Raw genomic sequence first — 24,895 nt, 5'->3', positions numbered from 1 at the left:
AATTTTATTGAGATGCAATGGAAGTATAACTTTGTATAAGTTTATATTGTAAATGATGATTCGATACGTGTTGATATATATGTGCGTGTGTGTGTGTGTGTATACGTATACACACACACACACACACACACATATTGCAGTATGATTACCACCGCAGTGTTGGCTAACACCTCCACTGCATCATATAATTATCATTTCTTTTCTTGTGGCAAATAAAAATATGTTCATTGTAAAAGGATCCCAATGCCTGGTCCCACCCTCCGAGCCGCAAGTCTTGACTGTGTTGCTCTGGAATCAGACTGAAGCATTAATTTTTTTTTTAAGGTGATTCATATTAGCATCACTGATCGAATCACAAGTGTGGAGGCAACTGGCCAGATCTGTCTATTTAGAGAGGATTTGTTTTCTCTGCCCTGACCCTTTCTGGCATTTAATCTCCCCCTTCCCCACCCCTCTCATCAGCCTAAACGATTTCACCAGCCAAGAATGTGAAAAATGTGTGGCAAATATTTTCAGTTCCCACTTAATCCCATTTAATGCTCAGCATTCATTGCCAGCAGGCAGGCTATCTATGATGGCCCATTTGAGTTCCCTCCCCAAGTTTAACCCCTTTCAGAGTTCCCCAGCCTGCCTCTCCCTCCATAAAATCCAAGCTCTTCCCAGTAGAAGAGGAAGGAGTAGAGGTCCTGGCCCAGGAGGCCTTGTAGGCATGGATCCAGAGGGCAATGGAGAGCTGTAGAAGGTCTTCCCCACCATGGGAGGGTTTAAGCTAGGGAGAGACATCTAGTGATGCCCATTTAAAACGTCTTCTGGCTGCTAAGTCCTTATTCCGCTGAGCAGTCAGCACCACATTCTAAAGACATACATCAGATCATGCTAGTCCCCAGCTCAAAATCTCCCACCGGCTCCCATCACACACTGTGGCTCACGACACCCCAACAACCCATTCCCCTACCCCCAATTCCCTCTCTGACTACTACTCCCACTCCCCATTGCTCTCTCTACTCCAACCACACTGGCCTCCTGGCTATTCCCCTAGCATGTCAAGCCCATTTCAGCCTCAGGGCCTTTGCACTTGCTGTCCTTTCTGTCTGGAGCACTCCTCCTCATGGCCTCATGGCTGATTTCTTCTTGTCACTTAGATTGCTACTCACATGTCATATCCTCAAAACTTAGCAGTTTAAAACAATAAAAGTATTATTGTACATAGTTTGTGTGAGTCAGGAACCCTACATGAGTGGCTTAGCTGGGTGGTTCTGGCTCGGGGTCTCCCATCATGTTTGGGCTGGGGCTGTGGTCATCCAAAGACTTGACAGGGGCTGGAGGGTCCACTTCCAAAAAGGTTCACTCATGTGCCTGGCATGCTGCTGCTGGCTGTTAGCTGGGGTGGGGGGTGGCCTCAGTTCCTCTCTGCCTGTGTCTCTCCACAAGGCTGCTTGAGGGTCCAAATAATGTGACAGTCGGTTTTCCACAGAGTAGGTGATTCAAGACAGCCAGGCAGAAGTTGTAATGATTTTTAGGACCTAGCCTTGGAAGTCACACTGTCATTTCCACAGTACTCTACTGGTCACACAGGTCAGTCTCGATTGGAAGTAGGAAGCGACTATACAAAGTGTGAAGATCACTGGGGTCGTCTTACAGGCTAGCTGCCACAGTCTCTTATCCTTCTCTACCTCATCAACTAGATCTATTTTCTTCATGGATTTAACACTACCTGAAATTACATTAATTATTCCTTTGTCCCCCTTCCCCAGTAGTGTCATGTCCATAGCAGCTGGGACAGTTTTCTGTTTTGTTCTCAGCTATATCCTCAGGCTCTCAAAAGGACATAGTAGATACTTATGGTACATAGTAGATACTTAATAAATATTTGCTGAATTAATAAATGGAGAATCTACTTTAGGGGAGGCTTTTAGACCAACGAGTAGGCTCTTTTCGGCTGTCCAGGTGAAAGATAATAAGGTTTTAGACTAGAGAAGGAATGAAGAGAAATAGATAGATATTGACAGGATCACTTGTCTTCTTGCAAGTTTCTGCTCTCTCTCTGCTACAGCCCATCCCCCAAAAGAAGGTACAGTGATTTTCTTAACAGATAAGTTGAACATTGTCTGTTTTCTGCATAAATCCTCCAGGTTCCCTAGTGCACAGGATCAGGAGTTATAGGTGACCTAGGAGCTAAATGGGATGACTTTGGAGGGTCAAGATTATTAGTGCCTTGCTCTGGCTGGGGTTAGGGTGAGCAGAGAGTTGCTTTTCTGGATTCAAAAGATTTATACACACTCTAGAGAATCTCAGAAAATAGAATTCTCACATCTACCCACACAGGTACATAAGGAAACTCTCATGATGGTGAGTAGTTGGCATTTATTTTTGTTGTTGTTATTTCTGTTCAGTCTCCTACACTCACTGTAATCTTTCATGGATCCCAGATTATTTCTGCAAGGCTCTGAGCATGCTTTACCTGGTCCATGCCTACTCATAGTTTCAGTTTCAACTAGGGCACCCCCTTGCTGATCCCATATCCTGGCAATGTTAGGTGTCTTCTCTGGGCTCCTCTAGTGCCCTGGACTTTCCATAAAATTTACTTACTTGGCATGTTTATTGCTTATTTTCTGCCTATGCGTCTAGACTGTAAGCTCCATGAAAGCAAGGAACTTTTCAATCCATGAACATGGTATTTATACATCTCCATTTATTTAGATCTTTAACGTGTCTTAACAGTATTGTGTTGTTTTCAGTGTAGAAATCTTGCATGTCTCTTGTTAAATTTACTCCAAATTATTTTTTTTTGATGTTATTGTAAAGGAAATTATTTAAAATCTCAGCTTACAATTGTTTCCTGCTACTATATTAACATAAAATTGATTTTGGTATATTGGTCATGTATCCTGTAGCCTTGCTAAATTCACTTATTAGTTTTAGCTATTATTTTGATTCCTTGGAATTTTTTGTATAAACAATCACATCACATGCAAATATTGACAGTTTTCCTTCTTCAAGTTGATCTTTATGCCCTTTATTTCTTTTTCTTACCTTATTGCACTAGCTAGGATCTCCAATACAATTTTGATTAGAAGTTGTGGGATTGGAAATCCTTGATTTGTTTCCAATCTTAAGGGGAAATCAGGAAATATTTCACAGCTAAGAATGATGCTAGTTGTAGCTTTTTTGTAGATGACCTTTACCAGCTTGAGGAAGTTCAGGTCAGAGAATTTTATCTGTTCACTGATTTATACCAAATATGTAGCACAATGCTGTCTGAGAGCAAGTGTTCAGTAAACACTAAGTATAAGCTGCATGGCACAGTGGTTTGTCTGACATTGGACTTGTCTAATTAGCTGTGTGATTTAGGGTAACTAATTTAACTGCTCCCTCTTCCTCTGTAAAATGAGGATAGTAGTAGTACATGTTACATAGGATTATTTTGAAGATTTAATGAGAGTATCTATGTAAAGCAAGAACACAGTGTCTGACACATGGTTAGTGCTCAGTAAACATTAACTTATATTACCTCACTTCTATGAGCCTCATTTTTTTTCCTCTATAAAAGAGGGAAATGTTCTAATCCTTAATTCCTAGGATTACAATGAGAATTAAATGACGTTATTCACATAATGTGCCTGGCACAATTCCTGGCGCAGAGAGAGTCATTGGTAAATGTTTGCTATTATTATTTATCAAGTCTCCTACCTATTTTGAATGGGGGAACGTAGAGACCTGTCAATTAAGGACCCAGTCCTTTGGAAGCTCACAGCCTGTTGGCAGAGACAGATAACTATAGAAATCGTTATGACACAGTGTATTAAGTGGATATATAGAGCCACGTGTGGACCCAGAATTGGAAGTTGGCTGCTAAAGTTTGACCTTTGAGATCAAGTCCCTCTCCACTCAGGCATAGGTTTAGACCTAAAAGAAAACTACATTAGTTTATAGCAGGGAAAACTGGCTTGGGATCACTTGTGGTACGTCCTTATAATGCATGGGTATCAACCATTAAACTTGATGCTGTATGGGACTGGCTGGGGGCATGGGATGTGAATTACTTTTCATTAGACTGTTTTGTAAATTTTGTATCTTGTACCATGTTCAAAATAAATAACACTTTTAAAATTTAAAAAAAATGCCGTGGAAAAATATTCAGTGCCACCAGTTAATGTTCACGATTGATTGTTACATGAGAAAAAATTAATTTTTCAAATGGCAAACGTTTTACACTCTCCTACAAAAGAGGCGGGATAGAAGTACAACAAAATGATAGCATTGGTAAGATTAATGTTGAGTTTTACTTTCTCTTCTGTGCTCCTTGAGATTTTGCAAAGGTTCTGCATTAAGCACTACCAGTTTTATTTTTTTGTTTTTTGGCCATTAGAAGGAACATTATTTTAAAAAAAACTACAAGTCCCGGCAGACATCGCGCCTACGGTTTCTGAAGACCGGCTTTCCTCCCGCACAATGAACACTGGGATTCGAAGTCCAGCCCTAGAAGCAAGGTGAGACGCGCAGTACCGGCACGGATGACAGAGGCGGGATCACCGCCATTCGACCAATGGACAGTGCGTAGCGGGCCTGAGTGGCGCGCATAAAACCAATAGATGAGCCTTTAAGCCTGAGTGACGTGTGCTTCAGCCTACGGGCGGCCCATGGTGCGGTGCGGTGCGCCGCGGCCGTAGTGAGAACCATGGGAGGCGGCTGGTGGTGGGCTCGGGCTGCCCGCCTTGCCCGACTCCGCTTCCGGGGGGCGCTGCTGCCGCCTCCGCGGCTCCGGAGCGGGGGAGCCCGGGGGTCCTTCGCCCCCGGCCACGGCCCCCGAGCCGGGGCTTCGCCGCCCCCCGTGTCCGAGCTGGACCGCGCAGACGCCTGGCTCCTCCGGAAAGCGCATGAGACAGGTCTGGGGCTGGGGCTGGGGTCGTCCGGGATGGGAGAGAGGGTACCGCATAGCAGAGCTGCCAGCGCGCGCGAGTGGTGGATGGTGGTGGGACTTCTGCTGGAAACAGGGCCCTGGCTCAGGAGGGAGAACGGCTTCCGCGTAAGTGCAGGGAAGCTGTGGCTGCAAGAGCGCAGTCTGCCCGCATAGGAGAAGGGTTTGCAGATGGGACCGTGGGTCTGGTTAAAGGGGTGCAGTAGGGATTGGAGAGTTTGGTCGGGCTAGGAGAGGCAGCCTTATAAAACTGCGTCTGGATTAGAGAGGCTTCCAAAGAGGGCTAAGGGCGAGGGAGTTGCCTACAAGAGGGGTCCTCGTTGGAGGGACCAATTCGGATGAAAGAGGCTACCACTCTGCATAAGGCGGGAGTGTGGATCTCTGCAGAAGAGGGGGGAAGTTCCGGATTGGAAGAGGTAACAACCAATAGAAGAAAAGCTCTGGGCTGATTGGAGGGCGAGGTGACCCTGGCTGTAGGGGGCGGGGCCTCCTATGGGGTGGGTGGGGGTCCTGATTGGAGAGGACTAGTCCTCTAGATACGGGGTGGAATAGGTGTGACTGGACTAGCCCTGTTAGTGCCGCACCAGGGACTTGAATGGATGTGAACGACATAAAGGAGGAGCATACCCGGTAGTAGACAGTGAAGTTTCAGAAAACTGAAGGGGGAAGCTGGAGAGAGACCTGAGGAAGTGGGAAGCTAACAGTTTGTCGGGAGGTCTGAGAAAGAAATGAGGGCCTGGCCCATGGGGATACACATGTGAGGAGGACATTGACCAAGACGATGTCTTGGGATCTTCCTGTCCTCAGATTAGGTTCTGCAATTTTGGATCCTCCTCCAGATTCTGCAGACTGCCATAAACCTTTAGTGTTACAGAGTTTAGGCGGGAGGGGCTCACAGATGGAGATGAGAGAGAGTTTGGGGGAACAGGGTTAGGTGGGGGAACAGCCAGGACAAGGTGAGAGTTTGGGCCGGACAGGGTAGTAGCAAGAAGAGATCCCCAATTTGACTGGGCTGGGGCGTGGGGGTCTTGGGGGTAGGGTTTCGGCTGTTGCTGATTTCTCATCCCCCATCCCCTTTTCCTCCAGCCTTCCTTTCCTGGTTCCGCAATGGCCTCCTGGCATCAGGCATCGGGGTCATCTCCTTCATGCAGAGTGACATGGGTCGGGAGGCCGCCTATGGTGAGTGCAGACCCCACTCCCACGCCCACTAGGGAGTGTGAGTGCTCCCTCCCCCACTGGGGAAGGTAGACCCCCACCCTCACCCTGCCCCATGCATGTGGCCTCTCTCCTGCCCCATCCCATCACTTTCCCAGAGTAAATGTAGCTAGAAGCCCTCATTCTTCCCCGAAGGAAAAAGGCTTTTCCACCCACCCTGTCCCTACCTCATGGGCACTGGACCCACCTGAGACGGTAGCTCAGGGCAGGGCTGTGGGTCCTCCCCGTTTCCAATCTGACTTAACAAAGATGAGGGTCCTACCTAGTCCCTGCCCATCACCCTGCCCCTGCCCCAGACCGGTCCCACCCCTGCCCCTTCGACCTTATCTTTGCTCTCAGACCAGCCCCTCACACCTCCTCTGATCCTGGAGCCTGCCTCCAAGCCCTAGACACTGCCTGATTCCATCTCATGCCCCCGACCTTGGCTCTGTATTATTCCTGACCCCTACCTACCCTGCGCTTGAGTTTGCTCCATCCCCTTTCTAACTCCATCTCAGTCCCCTGACCCTGGCCCCGCTCTGTCCCACAGGCTTCTTCCTGCTGGGCGGCCTGTGCGTGGTGTGGGGCGGTGCCTCCTACGTGGTGGGCCTGGCAGCGCTGCGGGGGCCCATGCAGCTCTCAATGGGGGGCGCGGCGGCAGGCGTGGGGGCCGTGCTGGCCGCCGGCCTGCTCTGGGCTTGTGCTGTCGGCCTCTACATGGGCCAGCTGGAGCTGGATGTGGAACTGGTGCCTGAGGACGACGGGTCGGCCACTGCGGAAGGGCCCGATGAAGCGGGCCGGCCGCCGCCCGAGTGAGCCGCAGGGCCGCGGGGAACGGCCGGGCGCTGGACAGCCCGGGCCCGAGAACCGGGATATTAAAACCTGACCCTTGCCTTGCTCCAGATTCCGAGTGATGGTTGCTGTTGCAGATGCGAGGAGGGACGGGCTGGAGGGCGCTGGGGGCAGGTGGAGATAACCAACTCAGGAGAAAAGAAAGGAGAGGCGCTCCATGGCCCCGGAGACGATCCACAGAGGGGGAGCAGGCCTTTATTTCACTGGGGCTGAGAGCCCTGTCCCCTTGGGGTCCCCACCCTTCCCCCACGGTCCAGCTGGTCCAGTCCTCAGTCCCCCTTCCGCTGCACCCTGGTGCCCAGGGGCCCCGGGTATGGCAGGCCCAGGGCAGGGTAGAAGGCTTCCGGGAGCGCGGGGCCGGGGCCCAGCCTCTGTAGGTGTGGGTACACGAGGCCCAGCTCGGCAGGGCCGTAGCGGATGGTGCCGGGCGCGCACAGGCCCCGCATGACAGGGGGCAGGAAGCCCGCATGCAGGAGGGAAGGTGGGGGGTCCCCAGGAGGCGCCAGGCCCCAAGGCCCCACCAGGTCCTGCTTCAGGGCCCCCGCCCGGATGACAGATGTGAACTCGGGCCTGGGCAGGGCCAGGTGGCCTGGCGGCTCCTCATCCCCACTGTCCTCCAGGTCTTCAGTCTCCCCAGGACGGGGCTCCACTTTGATGAGTTTGCCCCGAGGTGGGGGGGCCTTGTCCTCGTCTGGGTGGGTGGCCTGCTTTCCTTCCACTGGAGGTTCTGGCTCTGGAAGAGGAAGATTCTGAAGGGCACCGTGTGTGCGTATGCCCAGCCCTCAGTCTTCCTATCTGTGGAATGGAGCTGCGCTCAGCAGTTTAGACATGCTGGGGCAGTTTTGTCCTCTCAGGGGGCATTTGGCGAGGTCTGGAGACATTTTTGGTTGTCACAACTGGGGAGGAGGATACTCCTGGATTCTAGTGGGTAGAAGTTGAGGATGCTGCTAGCCACCCCCTGGTGTGGGAAAGCCCTCACCACAAAGCGGGACAGCAGGGAGGGGACTGGGAGACTCCAGTCTGGACCCATGCTGTCCAATAGGACTTTTTTGAGGGCAGAAACATTCCACGTCTGCCCTGACCACAAGTGGCTACTGAGCTCTTCATGTGTGGCAAGTACAACACTGAGAAAATGGAATTTTAACTTTAATTGTACTATAAATAGCCACGTGTGAAGCTAGTGGCTCCCGCACAGGGAAGCACAGGTCCCAGAGGCGGCCCAGAGCCTCCCAGGGGTGGGGTGGGGTGGGGCTCACCTGTGGGCTCTGGCTCCGGGCTGGATGCGTCCTCACAGGCCACACTGGCCGGAAGCTGGAAGGCGTCCAGAGGTGTCTGGCCCCCCTCGGCTTGGCTGGGACAACACAGATGGGATTGGGAAGTGGGGTCCTGGGCCACCCAGCCTCTGGTGAGGGTAGACGCCCTCCTGCCCGCCAGTCTTGTGAGTGTAGGCTTTCCCTCACCCCGGAGTGTAGATGCCTCCCCTCACAGTGAATGGGGAGCCCCCTCCCAAGGCCCTTAGGCCTCATCATTGAACCCCAAACTCTAAGGTGGCTTCTAGCCCAGCGTGGCCTTGTCTCCTGCGACCAGACCTTTGCAGTCCGTGGCTGCCTGGATGTCACCATATAAGTGTCCCTGGGCACCTCATGCTCATCCAGCCTCAGTACCTTCCTTCCAAACCTGCTGCTCCTCTCAGAGGCCTGGATCTGGGCCCAGTAAAGCCAGAGGTGGCCAGATGGCTGCCTCCCCTGTCTTGTCCTTTAGACTTCCCTCTTCATGGCAACCAGAGCAGTCTTTCCAAACAGCAGATTTGGCTGTTACTCTCTCAGCTCTAAACCATCCCATGGCTCCCCAGTGCCCCCACCATCCTTAGCTTCGACTCTGTATTCCAGCCTGAAGCACTGTCTTTAGTTCCTCAGATGAGTCCAGTGTGGCTCTGAGTCTTTGCCTATGCTGTGCCCTCAGCCTGAAATGTCCTTCCCACCTCTAGCTCCTTTCCATCAGTTGCTCTGTTCTGTGGTGGCTGTCCTCTGGTAAGAGCCTGCCATGGCTCCCCAGTGCCCTAGATGCAACCTAGGCCTGAGGTCGCTTTGCATCTGCCTCCTTCTCCCTAGAAGGGGTTGTCACTCCCTCCCCATCCCACCGCACCCCTGCCTCCTGCAAGAAAGTCATTCCACCTCCGAGCCTTTACTCTCACTGGACGCCTCCCCTTCATGTTTTAAAAACCCTCTGGGCTGGTCCTTTTCTAGAAGCCTTCCCGAAAGAGCTCCCACCCAGAGGTGGGGAGAGCTGGCAGAATCTTCTGGAGGGAGTTCCGAGCTCCCTGTGAGAGAGGAGGGGGCGCAGCCCTCACCTGAGCACGTAGCTGACCCAGAGCACATGGCGCTCTCCAGGGCTCTTCCCGCTCACAGCTACAGTGGCCACAGACTGCAGCCACACGAAGCCCCCGGCGCGCTGCAGCCAACGGTAGTAACCAGTCATCACCTGACCCTTGTCGAGCACTGGGCCCAGGGACCGGGAGAGATCGGAAGGGATGGGGTCGGGGCAGGATAGGGTGAGGCGGTCAGAGGAGAGATGGGCAAACGGGTAGACAGGCAGAGGGAGAGACGTGGACAGGGAGACAGGCAGAGAGGAGGCAGGTGCAGAGAGAGGGTGACAGGGAAACAGAAGGTGGGACGGTGAGGAGAAGAGAAAGGCAAAGTACAGAGAAGGAGACAGAGAGAGCCCGAGTCAGAAAGACAGAGGTAACCTGGTAGCAAGGCCCCTGGACTTTGAAGGGTGGGTCAGAGAGAACCCACTGTCCCCTTACTCCCACCCCTCAGCCTGAGCTGATGCTCAGAGTCTCCTTGCTGCTCTTCCTGTGCTGAGTTGAGCCCCTGGAGTTGGCAGCAGGAGGGACTGTGGTCAGCCCCAGAGAAGGACTTCCAGGGAGCGGGGTAGGGGGAGGTGCTCAGGTCTAGGGTGAGGGGTTCTCACAGTCCAGGTGGCTTTGGCGGATCCTTGTTGCATCCTGTCCGTGGACAAACTGGTAGCAGCTGCGGCCCACTAGCTCTGAGGGTCCCAGGTCCATGTGGTCGCTGACTCTGAGGACAGGGCACACAGAGAGGGGGAGAGAAGAGGTCCGGGACCATGGGGTGGGGAGAAAGAGGCCAGGTTGGCTCCAGAATCACTCAGGGTTCAAACCCTTGCTCTGGAGTGCTCGGAGCCTCAGTTTTTCCCTCTGTAAAATGGGCAGAGAATGTTTAAATTAATAGTGTCCCTCCTAGGGCAGCAATGGGCATCAAACAGATGGCACTCCTGGGTGTGGGGTGTGGGGTGGTCCGGACACTCTGGAGGCGCCCAGAGCGTGGAGACTATTCTACTACGTGGTGCAGGAGACAGACTGGAAAAGAGATGGGAGACGGGAGACCTGGAAAGAAATGGGCTCAGGGGAGGGCGGAGCTCTGCGGAAGGGAGCCGGGAACGGAGGGCCTGGGCCTGAGAATCGGGCACTGCCCTGCCTCCATCCTCAGAGGCCCCAGCCCAGCCTCCGCCTTCGCTCCCTCTTCCAGTCTCCCGGACCCTCTGCTGCTCTTGCGGCTCCGCAGGGCCCCAGCCCACAGCCCCCTTGCCCGTCTGACTTTCCGTCTAGCCCCCCTCTCCCGTGCGCCCCCATCTGCCCGCCTCAGCCCCCAACCCCGGTACCTGCTCTCACAAGCAAGGATGGTGAGACCCAGGCTGAGTCGGAAGACGATCATGTGTCCGTGTAGCGGCAGCTCAGCCAGCGGGGCTGGGGGCAGCGTGTGGCCGAGGGCCACAAGGCCCAGGGCACGGGCCCGAAGGCGACCGGTCACATGGATGACCTGCAGGCAGCATGCGCGGTTGGAGGGTTGGGCGGGGCCCGGGGAGGGGTACCCTAACCTGGCCGGGGGGCCTGGCTCTGACCAGGGGCTGGGGCACAGGGACAGAGCTGGCAGGAATACAGTCGCATTCCTCAGGCCGGGGAGGGAGTGTGGGAGTCAGAGGCTGGGATAGAGAGCTTACACCCACCTTGTACCCAGAGGCCTTGACATGCAGCCCCCTCTTGGTGAGGGTAGATTTCATGCGGATGAAGAAAGAACGCTCCTGCATCCGGGAGGAGGGGGGCACCTCAGTGGGGCTGGTTTCTGGGGCAGAGAATGAAGGAAGGTTATGGGGTCCTGAAGAGGACACACAGGCCACCCCTGCCCTCTGCAGAGCTAACCTGACACAGGGTCAGGGCCACAATCATGCAGACACACTTACAAGCACACTGACATCATACCCAGCTGAGTCTTTTCTAAAGTTAAGCTCTGACCCTGTCCCTCCTCTGCCCTGAAACTGCCATGGCCCCCTAGTACCCTTGGGAGAAAACCCAGCTCCTCCTAACATCGTCTCCAGCCACAACCTCAGGTCTCAGGTTACACCTCTCCTCCAGGAAGTCCTCCATGACCCCCAAGCTGGGTCAGCTGCCCCTTTGGGGTCTCCTGCCAGAGCCCTGCTCACACCAGGTCATCACTTTCTGGGGACAGGTCAGTCTCCCCCACTAGACTGTGAGCCCTGGGAAGGTGGGGCTGGAGCTCTTGTCACCACTGTGTCCCCAGCCCTGCCCAGCACAGGGCTGGGCACAGAGTAGGGGCTCAGGCTACAGCAACAAAAAAGATCGCAAATACAGATTATTCTACAGGGGGTGGTAGAGCTCAGTGGTAGAGCGCAGGCTTAGCATGCACAAGGTCCTGGGTTCAATCCCCAGTACCTCCCTTTAAAACAAAAAATCAGGTTATTCTATAAACCCCGTGATACAGTCTTATAAATATACTCACACCCAGATGACCCTGTGCCTGAAACTAAGGTATAAATATAATCACAGTCCCCAGTAGTCCCACACGTGTCACAAACATCTCCCCAGCTTGCAAGCACTGCTGATAGTTGTTCAGACGGTTTTGGGTATTAAGCAGAGCCCACATAAGAAAAGCTATTTACAGGAAGGTTAACTTCAGCACCCCAGTAACTCAGAGCAAAAAGGAATGTTCAGGGTTATCTCCAACACCCTTCTTCCCCAACATGGAGTGGAATTTTTCACAGGAGAGAAAGATTAGATCAGAGAACCTGGGCTGGAATCCAGCTCACCCACTTATAGCTGTGTAATTGTCGACACTTAACCTCTCTGTGCTGTGCCTCAGGTTCCTCTCTGCAAATGGAGAGAGTAGTAGTCCCTGCTTCGTGGGATTGTGGTTTGGATTTAATAAAAGGCACTTAAAGGCAGGGCACGTGTAAATGCCCAATAAGCATGCGTTATTATTATTTACCAAAGCCTGGTTCCATCAGGCACCCACGTCCACTTCGCAGCCAGAGGGGTCTTTCTAAAGCTCACATCTTGGGGATCCAGACAATCATAGGGAGCTTAGGCAATTTGAGGGAGCCACATCTCGCAGCATCAGTTTAGACTCTGATTCATTTTACAAAAACTTGCTTTCCACAACTCTAACGAGAGCACTTTGTATAAACAAGACATAGCTGGATACATTGTCCCCAGCATCCCAGTCCACCCTCAGGCCTCATTCTTTGGGGGCCCTGGGAATTACCAATCTCAGGGGTGTCCGCAAGTGAGGAAGAAGATGAAGAAGAGGAGGACGAGGAGAGGATGGATGGTGGTGTGGGGGGCCCCGGGGTCGGGGCCCGCAGCCCCAGTTGCTCCAGCACCTCAGAGTGGTCCCCGGGATGGATGTAGTCGAAGACGCTGCTGCCTGTCAGCTCCACCTGCAGGCGAAGGAGGGGGGTGCAGGGGGGGAGAGGTGTGCTCACGGTCACCTGCGCACCCATTTCTGCCTCAGGCTCACTCGCCTACATACAGCTGTGTTTCACACCAGTCTTGTGTTTGCATTAGGAAATTTCTTTTCTTTGCTTAAGCTTTTTAAAAGAGGATACAAGTTTAGGGCCTTCATGTGCCCTCCCACTTCAAACCCAGTGATTATTAAGGATTTTCTGCCCTTGCCTATGCTATTAAGAAGCTGTGTAGGGGGTGGGGATGGGGGCATCATAGCCTCCATTTACCCAGCGCCTGCTTACTCACTCTCACTCCTAGACTGCAAACAACTGTGCCCTGAAATGACTCACAGGATGTCCTAGCAGAAATGGAAACCAGGACACAAGCAATGGAATGGTTTTCAAACTCTTTAGAGTTAGAACCTTTTAATCCAATGGACTTTTACATTGAATTCACCCCTCAAATCTCTCGTGGCAGCCCCCTTCTCTCCACACCTCCCTCAGTCTGGGTGCCCATCTTCTCCCTGCTGTGTTCCTGTCCCAGCATCCTCACCAGTCTTCTGGCCTTCAGACCCTACACAAATACCCATCTGATCATGGCCCTCCTCCTCTGAGAAACCTCCATGGCTCCCACTGTCCCTGGACTTGGGGTCACATGCTTCGCTCTATCCCTCATTCATTAAACCCTCCCCCACACCAGCTTCAAGCCTTTCCCTGACTCCTCCTCTCCCCCTTCATTTTTTCCATACTCCTCTTCCATCAGGGTCTTCCTGCTCCAGGAATCTCCAGGAGCTCACTGAAGAGCTTCTCACCAAGGCCCAATACCAATACACTGACTCTTCTAAATTTACCATTTGTCAGATCTTTGTAAAAATGACAAAAGTTGATAGCAATTGGTTTTAATTGGATTAGACAAGGCCTAAGATGCCACAGGGAGCCAGGACTCCAGGGAGCTTTTGGCTTCTCCGGGCCCTCCTTTTACCTATCAGCCACCAGCTTGCAGGAGCTGGGGCAGAAAACAGCAGGGTGAAATCCAGGCAAAACGCAAGGCAGTCAAGGATGCCACCGAAAATCTTCCAAACTGGCCAAACCCAAGCCCTTCCAACACAAACTGCTGTAATCCTTTAAAACCGTTATGAAGAAACAAATTTTGGTAAATAGCATACATTTGGCAACCACCCATTGGCAAACTGGTCTTCCTGCTAATTTGTTTTCGTCAAATTAACCTATTTAATAACCCTCCTCTGCCTGGGAGGAGGAGCCATGTTAGGTGCCATGTGGGGTTCCAAGGAACACACTTTGGGAACCAAAGATCCAGTCCACTTTCCATGCTGGGATGGTGAGGCCAGGAGAGAGAGGGGCCAGCAAGGGAGATGGTGGCTGAGCCAGTCCAGGCAGCCTGCTGCGGCTGCTCCTTACCTGTGAGAGACCCAGATAAATGGAGACTGTCTCTGAGATGTAGAGGAACTTCCCTTCCTGGTTCAAGGCAAACACGAAGCCGTCCAGGGACTAGAGTCAGGAGAGACAGGGAGCAGGGAGAGGAGGGCCTGGCATCTGTGAGAGGTTCTGAAATCTGGATCTCCACCTCGGATGGATTATTCTGAGGTAAAGAGCTTCACTGGCACTTGGGAGGTGCAGGCAGGAGGGGGTGCCCAGCATTCTGCCTCCCGGTTCTCCACGGGACAGAAAACGGAGAAAAGGGTGCCGTTCCCGGGTGCGGCCACCAGGTGGCAGCAAGGAGCAGCAGGCAGGGAAGGGGCCTCACCTGCAAGATGTGTCCGCCCAGGTGCTGCTCAAAGACTTCGGAGACCAGCGCCACGGGGCCCCTGCGGCCTGGGGCTGGGGGCAGAGGGAGGGGTTAGGCCAGGGTCTGTTGGTTTGGCTGACTCCCACCCCCCACCCCGCGCCTTCTGGGCAGCCCCCGAGGGAGCCGGGTTACAGATCTTCCTCTCTTCTCCCCAGTCCTGTAGCCATCTTGGGGTATGGGGGGGGGCCCTGGGACCTGTCAGAGAGAGACTTGGGGTGTGGAGAGGCATGGGTGAGGCAGGGGTGGGCGGGACAGACAGAGAAACTGAGAGACAGAAAGATACCAGGGGAAGCAGAAAGGGATTCATTTGTTCATTCATTCATTCATCCATCCACTCAGTCATTTGGCAAACTCACTGAGCACCAGCAGTGCACCAGGCCCTGCTGGGGACACAATGTGACCAGGACAGCCCAGCCGTGCGCTCACAGGGTACCTAGGCCAGGGCAGATACAAACGAGCAAGAAATGAACAAATATAGAACTGTCATTTGTGGCCAGTGCTATAAAGAATCAAATAGGTGGTGTGAAATAAAGAAGAATGTGGTAAGGCCTGTTGAAGGAGGGGCATTTTATTAAGCTCAGATCCGAAGGATGAGGAGGCAGAAAAGGAGAGACAGATAGAGAGAGAGAGATACAGAAAGAGACAGATATATTGAATGACAAAGACAGATAGACAAATAGATGGACATAGAGACATGCAGAAATATAGAGGAACAGAGAAAGAGATAAGGACATCACAACTCAACAAAACGACGGACAACCCAATTTAAAAATGGGCTAAGAACTCGAATAGACATTCATCCAAAGAAGATACATAAATGGCCAATAAGCCCATGAAAAGATTTTCAACATCATTATCACTAGCAAAATGCACAATGAGAGATCACACCCACCAGCATGGCTAGAATTAAAACAAAACAAAACAAAACCCAGAAAATATATGCTGGTGAGGATGTTGAGAAATTGGAACCCCTGTGCCTTGCTGGTGGGAATGTGAAATGATGGAGCCACTCTGGAAAATAATTTGGCAATTCCTCAAAAAGTGAAACATAGATTTACCAAATCACCCAGCAATTCACTCCCAGGTATACACCCCAAAGAATTGAAAACAGGTGCTGTAACAAATACTGGTACATGAATGTGCACAGCAGCATTATGCCTAACAGCCAAAATGTGGAAACAACCCAAATGTCTATTAACTGATGAACAGATAACTAAAATGTGCTATATTCATACAATGGAAGATTATTCAGCCATGAAAAGCAACAGAGTACTGATCTCTGCTACAACATGAATGAACTTTAAAAACATGACGCTAAGTGAAAGAAGCCGAGCACATGAGGCTACACAGTGATTCCTGTTACATAAACTGTCCAGAGAAGGCAAATCCAGAGACTGAAAGCAGATGAGTAGTTGCCAGGGGCCCAGGGAGAGGCAGGAGGAATGGGGAGGGATGGCTAATGGGTACAGGGTTTTTGGAGGGTGATGAAAATGTCCTGGACTTAGAAGTGCTGGTTACACATCACTGTGAATGTGCTAAGTGCTGCTGAACTGCACACTTTAAAATGGTGAATTTCAGGTTATATAAATTTTACCCCAATGAAAGAGACTCCCTGAGCACCAGCAGTGCACCAGGCCCTGCTGGGGACACCACATGACCAGGACTGCCCAGCCGAGCCCTCAGATAGAAATTGAGACTGAGGTAGGCAAAGACAGAAACAGAAAGAGATGGAGGGACAGAGGAAGAGACTAACACAGAGAACTACAGAGACAGTGGTGGGAAGACAGATGGCCAAGGGGAGGGAGGCAAAGACCCAGGCCACCCCTCCCCCTCCCCTCCCCCCTTCAGGAGCAGGGGGCTCCAGACACCCATGCTGCTGGGTGTGGGCAGAGGCCCTGGGTGCCTGGACCCTGTTCCCGCCTGGGTCCCCCTCCCTGACCCTGAAGAGACCAACCCCTCAAGGGGTCTGCACCCAGACTGGGGAGCTGGGTGAAGGACTCAGTGACTTCCAAGGTCCCCAGGCGCCTGGCTGCTGCAGGCCTGAGGGCCCAGGTAAGGTGTCAAACCCCAGGGCGGTCCCTCCCTGGAACCAGTGCCTTCACTTCTCTGTGCCTCAGTCTGCCCCTCTGTGAAGTGGGTTTGCTAAGAGGGCTGACCTCACAGGGCTGTTGAGCATTCACGCAGTTTATAGAACAGAAAGGGCCTACAGCGGGCCTGCATAAAGCAGGTGCTCGGAAACATAGAGCCCGTATCAGTATTAATAGTGTGATTACTATTGTTATTTCCAGACCATCAAAACACCAGGCAGCGAAACGCCGCCTCTTCCCTTCTCCAATACGGATGCAGCCCCCGAGCCCCGCCCCCCGCCCCCATGTCTAGGCCACGCCTTCTTCCCCCAAGAGCACCCCCAACATCCTCCCGGCTGTTCACACCCTTTTTCCACCCCCGCCTGGAACTCCAGGAACAATAACTGGGGGGGTGGGGGGGAGGGTGTGTGATGGGAACTCCTCCCCCGAGATGCAGCGGGAACCAGCCGGGTGACAGGAGGGAACAATGCCGCCTGCTAATTGTCGCAATTTTCCCCTGTCATTTTTGCTAATTCCTTCATTTTCCCTCTCACAGGATCAGCTCAGGTCAGACTGAACGGCTGTAATTAACAGCGTTAATGGGCACGTCGGGAAGGGGAGGGCTCAGCCATTTGCTGTTCCCCCATCCTGTCCCCAGGGCAGGAGCCCTGGGTCTGCACCCATTCCTGACCGATGTGTCATTACCCCTAGTCCCCCCCCAAACCCGCCGAATCTCTGACTCTCCCCTGTGTTCCTTCCCCTCTCCCACAAATCCCTCAACTCCATGTGTCCCCCAAACTCAGCAGGAGGCTCTTCACTACTCCCAGATCTGTCCCCTCCTCATGTCCAAACCCACAGCATCAGTTATTCATTCAACAAACATTTGTTGTTTCTTGTGGGAGCGGAGCTGACCTCTGCTGGAGAAAAAAAAACTGTCAGGGTCATCATCCTTCCCCTCACACAGAGGGGGTGTGAGGGACTGAGGGGGGAAGCCAAGACCTCTTGCAGGGGTGCCCCCTCCGCCTCCCACTCTCAGTTGCCCTGAGGGATTTGCTGCCCTGGCTGAGTGGGGATGAAGGGCTGGGACTTCATCAGCCTTCGGAAGTCTGGGAGAGGGAGCCCTTACCATAATCAGACTGCCTCTGTCTCTGGGAGCAGACCTGAGGGCAGGATGAGGTGCATTTCTGCCTAGACTTCCGTAGCTGCATCTGTGAAATGGGTCTGGGTCTAGAGCTGAATGGGTTTATGCATGTAAATGGCACACAGCAGAGTACACAGTAGGTGAGTTTGGGACTATCTCATCAATATTACTATAGATAACCTCTACTGTAGGCACCTCTAACCTTCTGGGGACTTCCTTACCACCCACCTTAACCCTCACTTTCTTTCACACCCACACACACTTTCTGCAAGTCCTGAGGCTATACCTCCATTGCATCGCCTGAATCCGAACACCTCTCACCCCATGGCCCCCACCCAGATGCCCCGCTGGCCACTCCCTGCCTCACTCCTCTCTGACCTCATGGCTATGGCCTGCACCCAGCAAGTGGATTGCTGCCTGCCTCAGGGCCTTTGCACTTACTGTTCCCTCTGTCTGGACCACTCTACTTCCAGCTTTTCTCATAGCTTGCTCCCTTACCTCCTTTCAGACTCAGCTCAATGGTCACTTTCTCGGAGAGACCACGTGGTGACCTGTGAATTAAGATGTCCCCCCTCCTTCCCCTCACCTAGTTCTATAGTCACCCAACAAATATTTAGTGACCCCTTACTGTGCCCCAGGCACTATTCTAGGCTCAGCAAACAGTGCTGTAGGGGAGAAACACACAATAAACAAGAGAAATAAGAAATACATAGTGTCAGATGATGATAAGTACTGTGGAAAGAAGTGAGGTAGGAAAGGAAAACAGGAAGTGCTGAGAGCAGTAGGTTGTCCTTTTTAATAGAGTGGTCAGGGAAGGCCTGAGCAAAGAGCCCACATTCTAAGGGAAGGGGGTTCCTGGTGAGGCATAGCAAGTGCAAAGGCCCTGAGGTGGGAACATACTTCTCTGAAGAGCAAGGTGGCCCGTGTTGGAGAGGAAACTGAAGGGTGAGAGGAGCAGAAAGATGAGATCAGGGAAGTGGGAGAAGGGTCTTTGTTCCTTGCTGTGTCCCCTGCACCTAGAACAGCGCCTGGCACAGGGAAGGTATTCACTAGGTGTTTGTTGAATGAATAACAGACAAATGTTGATACGAGATCAAGGCTATCTCCTCTCCAGACTCAAAGCCTCAAAACCTCCCAATCACTAGACTTCAATATCTGTCATCCCATTTTACTGACAGCTGAGTGCGGCCCAAAGAGAGGCAGAGATCTGCAAGGTAGGACCCATCTCTGGAGACCTAACAAACATGATGCTAAATATGGTGGTTGAGAAGGTGGGCTCTGGAGCCAGGCTGTCTGAATTTGAATCCTGGCTGGGCCCTTCCCAGCTGTGTGATCTTGGGCAAAGAGCTTCACCTCTCTGGGTCTCAGTTTTCTACTTCTATAAAATGGGAAACAACCCATTGCCTCCCTCTGAAGATTTCTGAGAGGATTAATAAGCAAGTGAATTTTTTTTTGGTGAGGGAGGTGATTACGTTCATGTATTTATTATTGTGATTATTTTTTTGATGGAGGTACTGGGGGTTGAACCCAGGCCCTTTTGCATGCCAAGCACATGCTCTACCACTGAGCTATACCCTCCCCACAGCAAGTGAATTTGGATATGGTGCTCAACACGGAGTCTGACGTGCACATTATTACTACTAAGGTTTGAGGGGAATATGGGGGCCCCTTCCTCTTCAGGGAGTGGGAGGCACAATACTTTGCTCTCTGAACGAAGCTAAGTCCTTGTCCTTGGTTTCCCCATCTGAACTATGGGAGCAGGTGCTTGGCCTCCTGTTGGGGAGCCGGTAGAGCAGGAGATGCCTCCAATTTCTTTATTTAGGGGGTAGGGAGGGACTCCACGCAGTACCTCCCCCTCCTCCTCTGCACTGTCCTGTCCGCCCTTCCTACTGGCAGGGGGGCTGCTGAAGTCGGTGGTCAGCCACCTCAGCGCTGTGACCTTAGGGAGCCCCGGCCCCCTAGAATTACTCATCCAGGCAAGCAGGAAGGGGGAGGCTGGACGCCCAGGGGGGCTCTCTCAGCGTTCCCCTCCCCTTCTCTCCCCGGGTCTTGGGGACAATAGACAAGATGTTTATCCCCCGCCGGCGCACATGTTGTTCGAGGTAATGACAGTAATCAGCGGCGCTAATGCCGCATTCTCTCCGCGCCAGTCAATTCGCCTAATTACCGCCTGGGAAGCCAGATTATTTAAATTTAAATGGTGATTTATTGCGAGCTTAATCAATGCTATTTTCTCTCCCCCTCCCCCTCTCCCCCCAGGGGCCGGGGCAGGAGGGGAATTGGAGCCCTTCCAACCCTACCCTAAGGACAATCCTTGGTGGTAGGGGAGTAGTCTAGGATGCTCCGTCCCTGTCACCTGCGGCCTCAGATTAACACGATTCGCTCTCTTCCAGTAATAAGAGTAAAGCGATAAAACATAAAATAGAAGTAATAACAATAACATAACATTTCTATGTATCTAGCAAATAATAGTCAATAATAATGAGAGGAGATATCTATCTCTATATATCTGTGTTTTACATATTTTTACATATTATCGATTGCATTTCCTTGTTTATTTCACTACTGTGTCTTGGCCAGTAGGATGGCAGCCTGTCCAGGGCAGGGACTTATATCCGGTTTGTTTCCTGAGGGCTCAGGACAGGTGCTCAATCAAGCTGCAGGCAACCACCGATAACAGTACTTGCTATTTACTGACTGCTTACTCTGTGCCCGGTGTGGCCAGGGTCTTTTGGGGGGGGGGTAATTAGGCTTATTTATTCTTTTTTTTTTTTAATGGAGGTATTGGGGATTGAACACAGGACCTTGTGCATGCTCAGCGGGCACTCTACCACTGAGCTATACCCTCCCTCCAGAGTCTTTACACATATCACGTGGTAGATCTCTTCTCTTGGCCCTGGGATTTGGGGGGTGTGGGTAAGGGGCTTCCTCATGATTCCCATTCCACAAAGGAGGTACAGAGAAGTGAGGCGACCTGCCCGGGGTCATAATGCTGGGGGGTGGCCGAGTGGGGACAAGGAACCTCTGTTTTTCTGAAGCTCGTCAAATTACCTGCCAGTATTATCCTGTCACCCTCCTTTCCCAAACTGGGAATTTGGACTCCAGAGTCCTTGTGCTCCCTTAGGTCTGTGTGAGAGGGTTTTCTGCCCATGAGTGGATAAGAGGCCCAGGCTGTGAGTCCCTTCTGTCCCGCCCATAGAGCTGTGGGTCTCCTTTGTAATAATGATTCATTTCCTCAAATAAAAATAATAGCATTGTCTAGTGGTACGACTCCTGATTAGGCCAGAATTCATGAAATCATCCCTACCTCGTGTGCCCGTTTTACAGATGAAAAAACTGAGGCTTAGACAGTAGCAGCTGCCTGATAGGGACACAAAAAAGTCTATCTGACTCCAAATCCTATACTCCCTCCGGGTGCAGGAGCGGGGCGAGGGCCGGCGCTCACCTCAGATCCGGGCTTCCCTGCTCCCGCGGGATAGCGTTGGGACGCCCCCCCACGCCCCACCCGCCGCGCATGCGCACTCACCGAGGCCGGCCGGCGGCCCCGCAGCCCGTAGACCCCAGGGCGGCGCCCCCAAAGCGGCGAAGCGGCGCAGGCGGAGGTAAGTGACGCTGAGGCGCACGATGGACGCCTTGTCCAACTGGCTGGAGATGGCTCCGGGCAGCGGGAGCAGCTTGGCCAGCTCGAAGAACTCCAGGTTCTCCTTTCCGCGCCGCGAGCGCGCCGCGTTACGGGACTTCTCCTTCCGTTGCGCCTGCAGGCTGGGCGGGCGGCGCGGAGGGGGCGTCAGCGGGGCCCCAGGGCTCAGGGACCCGGGGCCTGGGAGCGAGCCCTGCCTCCTAGGGCCTCGGAAACAGGAAGGGACGTTGGAAGTGGATTCAGCACTCTGGAGGTAGAGGCAGGACCTGAGTGTGAATTCTACACCCGGCCGTGGGGACAGAACCTTGGGTGTAAATTCTGGGGGAAAGAGGAGGAAGAGGGAGAGATGAGAATGTTGGGTCTGAATTCCGAGGAGGGGGCTCGGAACAGAACGCGAAGTGTGCGGGGTGGGTGTTAACAGAACCAAGGTGGAACAACTCGGGGTAAGAAAGCCTAGCCCCAGGGGCGGGGCAGAAAGTGAGCGAGTATTCTCCTCGCACGCCGCCTTGGGGGAGGGGCCACGGCCCGAGGGGCGGGGCTTTGCTCACCAGGGTCCGGGCGGGGCCTTGACCGCGAGCCCCGGCAGAAAGTCCCACGGGACGCTGCCGCCGCGACCTCCCTCGCATCTGACCTCGCCTCCGCCGCCGCCGCTGGGGTAGGGGGCCGCCATCTCGGCGGGAACCCGCTCAGGCGGGCTCAGAGCAGCCTGCGGGACTCGGGACCCGCGTCTCCTGCAGCGGGAAGGAGCGCGAGGCAGCTCTCAGTGCCCGCGGGAGCACCTGGGACACCCGCTAGGGAAACCGAGGTCCGCGTGGGGCGCAGGGTCCCAGCAAGGAGATGGTGCCTCAGTTTCCCCTCCCTAGAGGCCCCGCTGCACAGTCCGCAGCTCTTACCGCGCCGGGCTCAGCTCAGGGCGAGGACGTGCCCCGCCGCCGCCTCCCCCGCGCCGCCCGCCAGCGCGCCCGCCTCACGCCCGCGCCGGGCCGGCTCCCGCATACCAATAGGCGCACGCGGCGCGCATACGGATCCGACCGGCCCGCGCGCTGCGTGCCAAGCATGCCCAAGCCGGGCTGGGGGCGGGCGCCTTGCCGGGGCCCAGGCGAGCCCGGCTCCAGCCCCCAAAGCCCTCTGCCTCGGGGAACCGTCCCCCTCAAGCCCATCTGGGGAGTCCGGTTCCTCACATCTGCGGTGCGCCTATTTCCCGGGCTGGGCTGAGGAGGTAGAAGGGCAGAGGGCAGAGGACAGAGGGCAGGGACCCCACCCCATGCTCTGCCCAGGGGCCACTCTCAGCCCCTCAGGGTGGTGCCACGTGTCCGGGCCGCCAAACCTCGGCAACCACAACTTCCTCCCTGAAGACCTGGGCTTGCGCGCCTCAACCCCCGATGCGGTGGCCAGAGCCTCAGCCTGAGGACGCCCTCAGGATGGACCCGACACTCGGGGCCCAGGTGTCCTGGTATCCGGATCCCTCAGAACCAGGAACATGTTCAATTGGGTCTTCATTCCTCCAAGCCTAGGTATTCAGGATCCACCCTTCTCCCCCATATCCACGCCGCCCCCAAGTCTCACAACCAGGTGTCCAAATGTCCTAGACCTTGGCGTCCAGAACCCCCCATCCCCTATTTATCCAGGATCCAAACATGCGTGCGCCCCTTCCCTCAGCCTCGGGATACAGGCGTTCTGATGCCCTAGCCCCCAGGACACTGGAGTTCTGGTCCTCTTTTCCTCCAGGACCCAGGAGTTCCCCGTCCCCTCATGTCAGCCACCGTTGTCCCCTACCTGCAAGACCCACAGCCTCGTTATCTGGCCGCGGGGCAGGCTCCGGGCGCGGCGTGGGGCTGGCGGGGCGGCGCAGAGGAGCGGCCTCATAGACCCCGGAGCGGGCCGGGCTCGGCGGGGTGCGCGGGCTGTGGCGCTAGGCACTCCGCGCCCACCCAGGCCTCGCAGACTTGGTTGCGCGGGGACAGCGCTGGCAGGCGGGGGCGGGGTCTGCTGGAGCCCCGCCCACTGAGTCTCCGCCCCTCGGTCCTGCCCAGCGCTAGCCACTTTGGCCTTTTCCGTGGTGGGGGGATCCCAGCAAGGGAGTCCCGGGCTGCTGAGGTGTCCGAGTCCCCTCACCCCATCGCAGCATTGGGAGTCCAGTCCCGTAGCATCAAAACGAGAACCTCGGAGTCAGCTCTCTCACCACGAGAGGGGAACACCAGAGTTCAGGTACTATCTCCATACCCCATTGGGAGGAACCATCACCCCATCTCCCCCAAGAGAACTTAGCATCCCAGCAGCCCCTCGGGACACCCGAGTCCTCACGTCTGCCCTCATATACCCAGACACAAATCCTCTCACCTCTGCGTCACTTACGGAGTCACTGATAAACTCAAACACACACGATTTGGGGTCTCAGTGTCCCATCTGTGAGATGGGCTGGCTGCTCTGTGAGGTCTGTGCCCTTCTGCAGCTCTGATCATACAGTTGGGAAGAAATAGGGCAGCTTCTGGGCCCAGATGCGCATCAGGCTGGGCCCCAGGACGAAGGGGCTGGGGTCCTCCAGCTGGAAACTGAGGGACATTTTACAGGGGACTCCTGACAAAAGGTTTGGGGAAATCCAAGAGGGCTGGTGCAGCACCCAGGGCAGGCAAAGGAGTGAGCAGTTACCACCTGGGGCACATATCCAACACCTCCTGCCCTAGCCTGGCTTCTCAACCTCTCAGCTGCATTCAGCTCTCCTGGGCCTTCCTCTGCTTTGGGAATATTTTCCATCAAAGCACGGAGAGCCTACTACTCCCAAAGCAGCCTGGGTGGAAGTGAGGGTGAAGGACAGTATGTGTCCTTCAGAGGTGATGAGCTCCCTGTCACCAGGGGAAATCAAGGAGAGGGACAAAGATTTTGCTAGACACTGAGAGCATGGGGGTGTGTGGGGTGCGTGAGTTGTGTGTTTGGGGATTCCAATGACTTCTCCCTAAACAACCTCATTCTTCCCTGTTAAGAGAGCTTCATTTTAAGAAGATGACTCAATGGGTTCAAGTTCTACTTCTGGCTCCACTTTGTGAGCTTGGACAGCTTCCTTCATCTCTCTGTCTCATTATCCTCATCCGTAAAATGGGGATAATCTGACAGTACTCCCAAAATAAATGAGCCACTGTGCCCCACAACCACATGCGTCTCAAAAATAGAATGTTAGTGAGAGAAATAAGTACTAAGAGAATGAATACAGAAAGAATTCATCTTTCTAAAGTCCAAACTCAGGCTCTAACTCCAGCGACAAGAATCCTAAGAGGTTGAAGAGGAGACAGACAGGAGAAATACACAGGGGAAAAGAGGAGGAGGCCACTGAAGACAAGGCAGAGATTGGAGGGATGCCAAGGGACGTCTGGAGCCACCAAAGGCTGGAAGAGACAAGGAACAGTTCTCCTCTAGAGCCTTTGGAGAAACACAGCCCTGCTGACACCTTGATCTGGGGCTTCTGGCCTCCAGACGGTGAGAGAATACATTTCTGTTGTTGGAAGCCAGCCAGCCAGTCATT

At 53.7% G+C, this 24,895-nt stretch overlaps 2 protein-coding genes and 1 non-coding gene across 3 annotated transcripts; 1 reads left to right on the top strand and 2 right to left on the bottom strand.

Moving 5' to 3' along the window:
* Positions 1-4,641: 4,641 nt before the first annotated feature.
* Positions 4,642-7,016, top strand: TMEM160 (transmembrane protein 160). The gene is made up of 3 exons (XM_010997718.3): positions 4,642-4,886; positions 6,005-6,097; positions 6,663-7,016. The coding sequence occupies exons 1-3, from the start codon at positions 4,679-4,681 to the stop codon at positions 6,926-6,928; spliced, it is 567 nt and encodes a 188-aa protein (XP_010996020.1). The 5' UTR covers positions 4,642-4,678; the 3' UTR covers positions 6,929-7,016.
* Positions 7,017-7,018: 2 nt separating this feature from the next.
* On the bottom strand, positions 7,019-22,048 carry NPAS1 (neuronal PAS domain protein 1). The gene is made up of 11 exons (XM_064489439.1): positions 21,927-22,048; positions 21,265-21,500; positions 14,490-14,563; positions 14,144-14,233; positions 12,544-12,718; positions 10,991-11,106; positions 10,646-10,803; positions 9,938-10,044; positions 9,315-9,462; positions 8,221-8,315; positions 7,019-7,697 (listed from the first exon to the last, which is right to left on the bottom strand). The coding sequence occupies exons 1-11, from the start codon at positions 22,046-22,048 to the stop codon at positions 7,234-7,236; spliced, it is 1,785 nt and encodes a 594-aa protein (XP_064345509.1). The 3' UTR covers positions 7,019-7,233.
* Positions 19,245-19,317, bottom strand: TRNAA-GGC (transfer RNA alanine (anticodon GGC)). Its single transcript has one exon. It is a non-coding gene; the product is annotated as a tRNA-Ala (tRNA).
* Positions 22,049-24,895: the final 2,847 nt, after the last annotated feature.

The sequence above is a fragment of the Camelus dromedarius genome, chromosome 9 (assembly GCF_036321535.1).
Source record: "Camelus dromedarius isolate mCamDro1 chromosome 9, mCamDro1.pat, whole genome shotgun sequence".
In the NCBI taxonomy this organism is placed as follows: domain Eukaryota; kingdom Metazoa; phylum Chordata; class Mammalia; order Artiodactyla; family Camelidae; genus Camelus; species Camelus dromedarius.
This window is presented reverse-complemented; position numbering and strand designations above follow the sequence as displayed.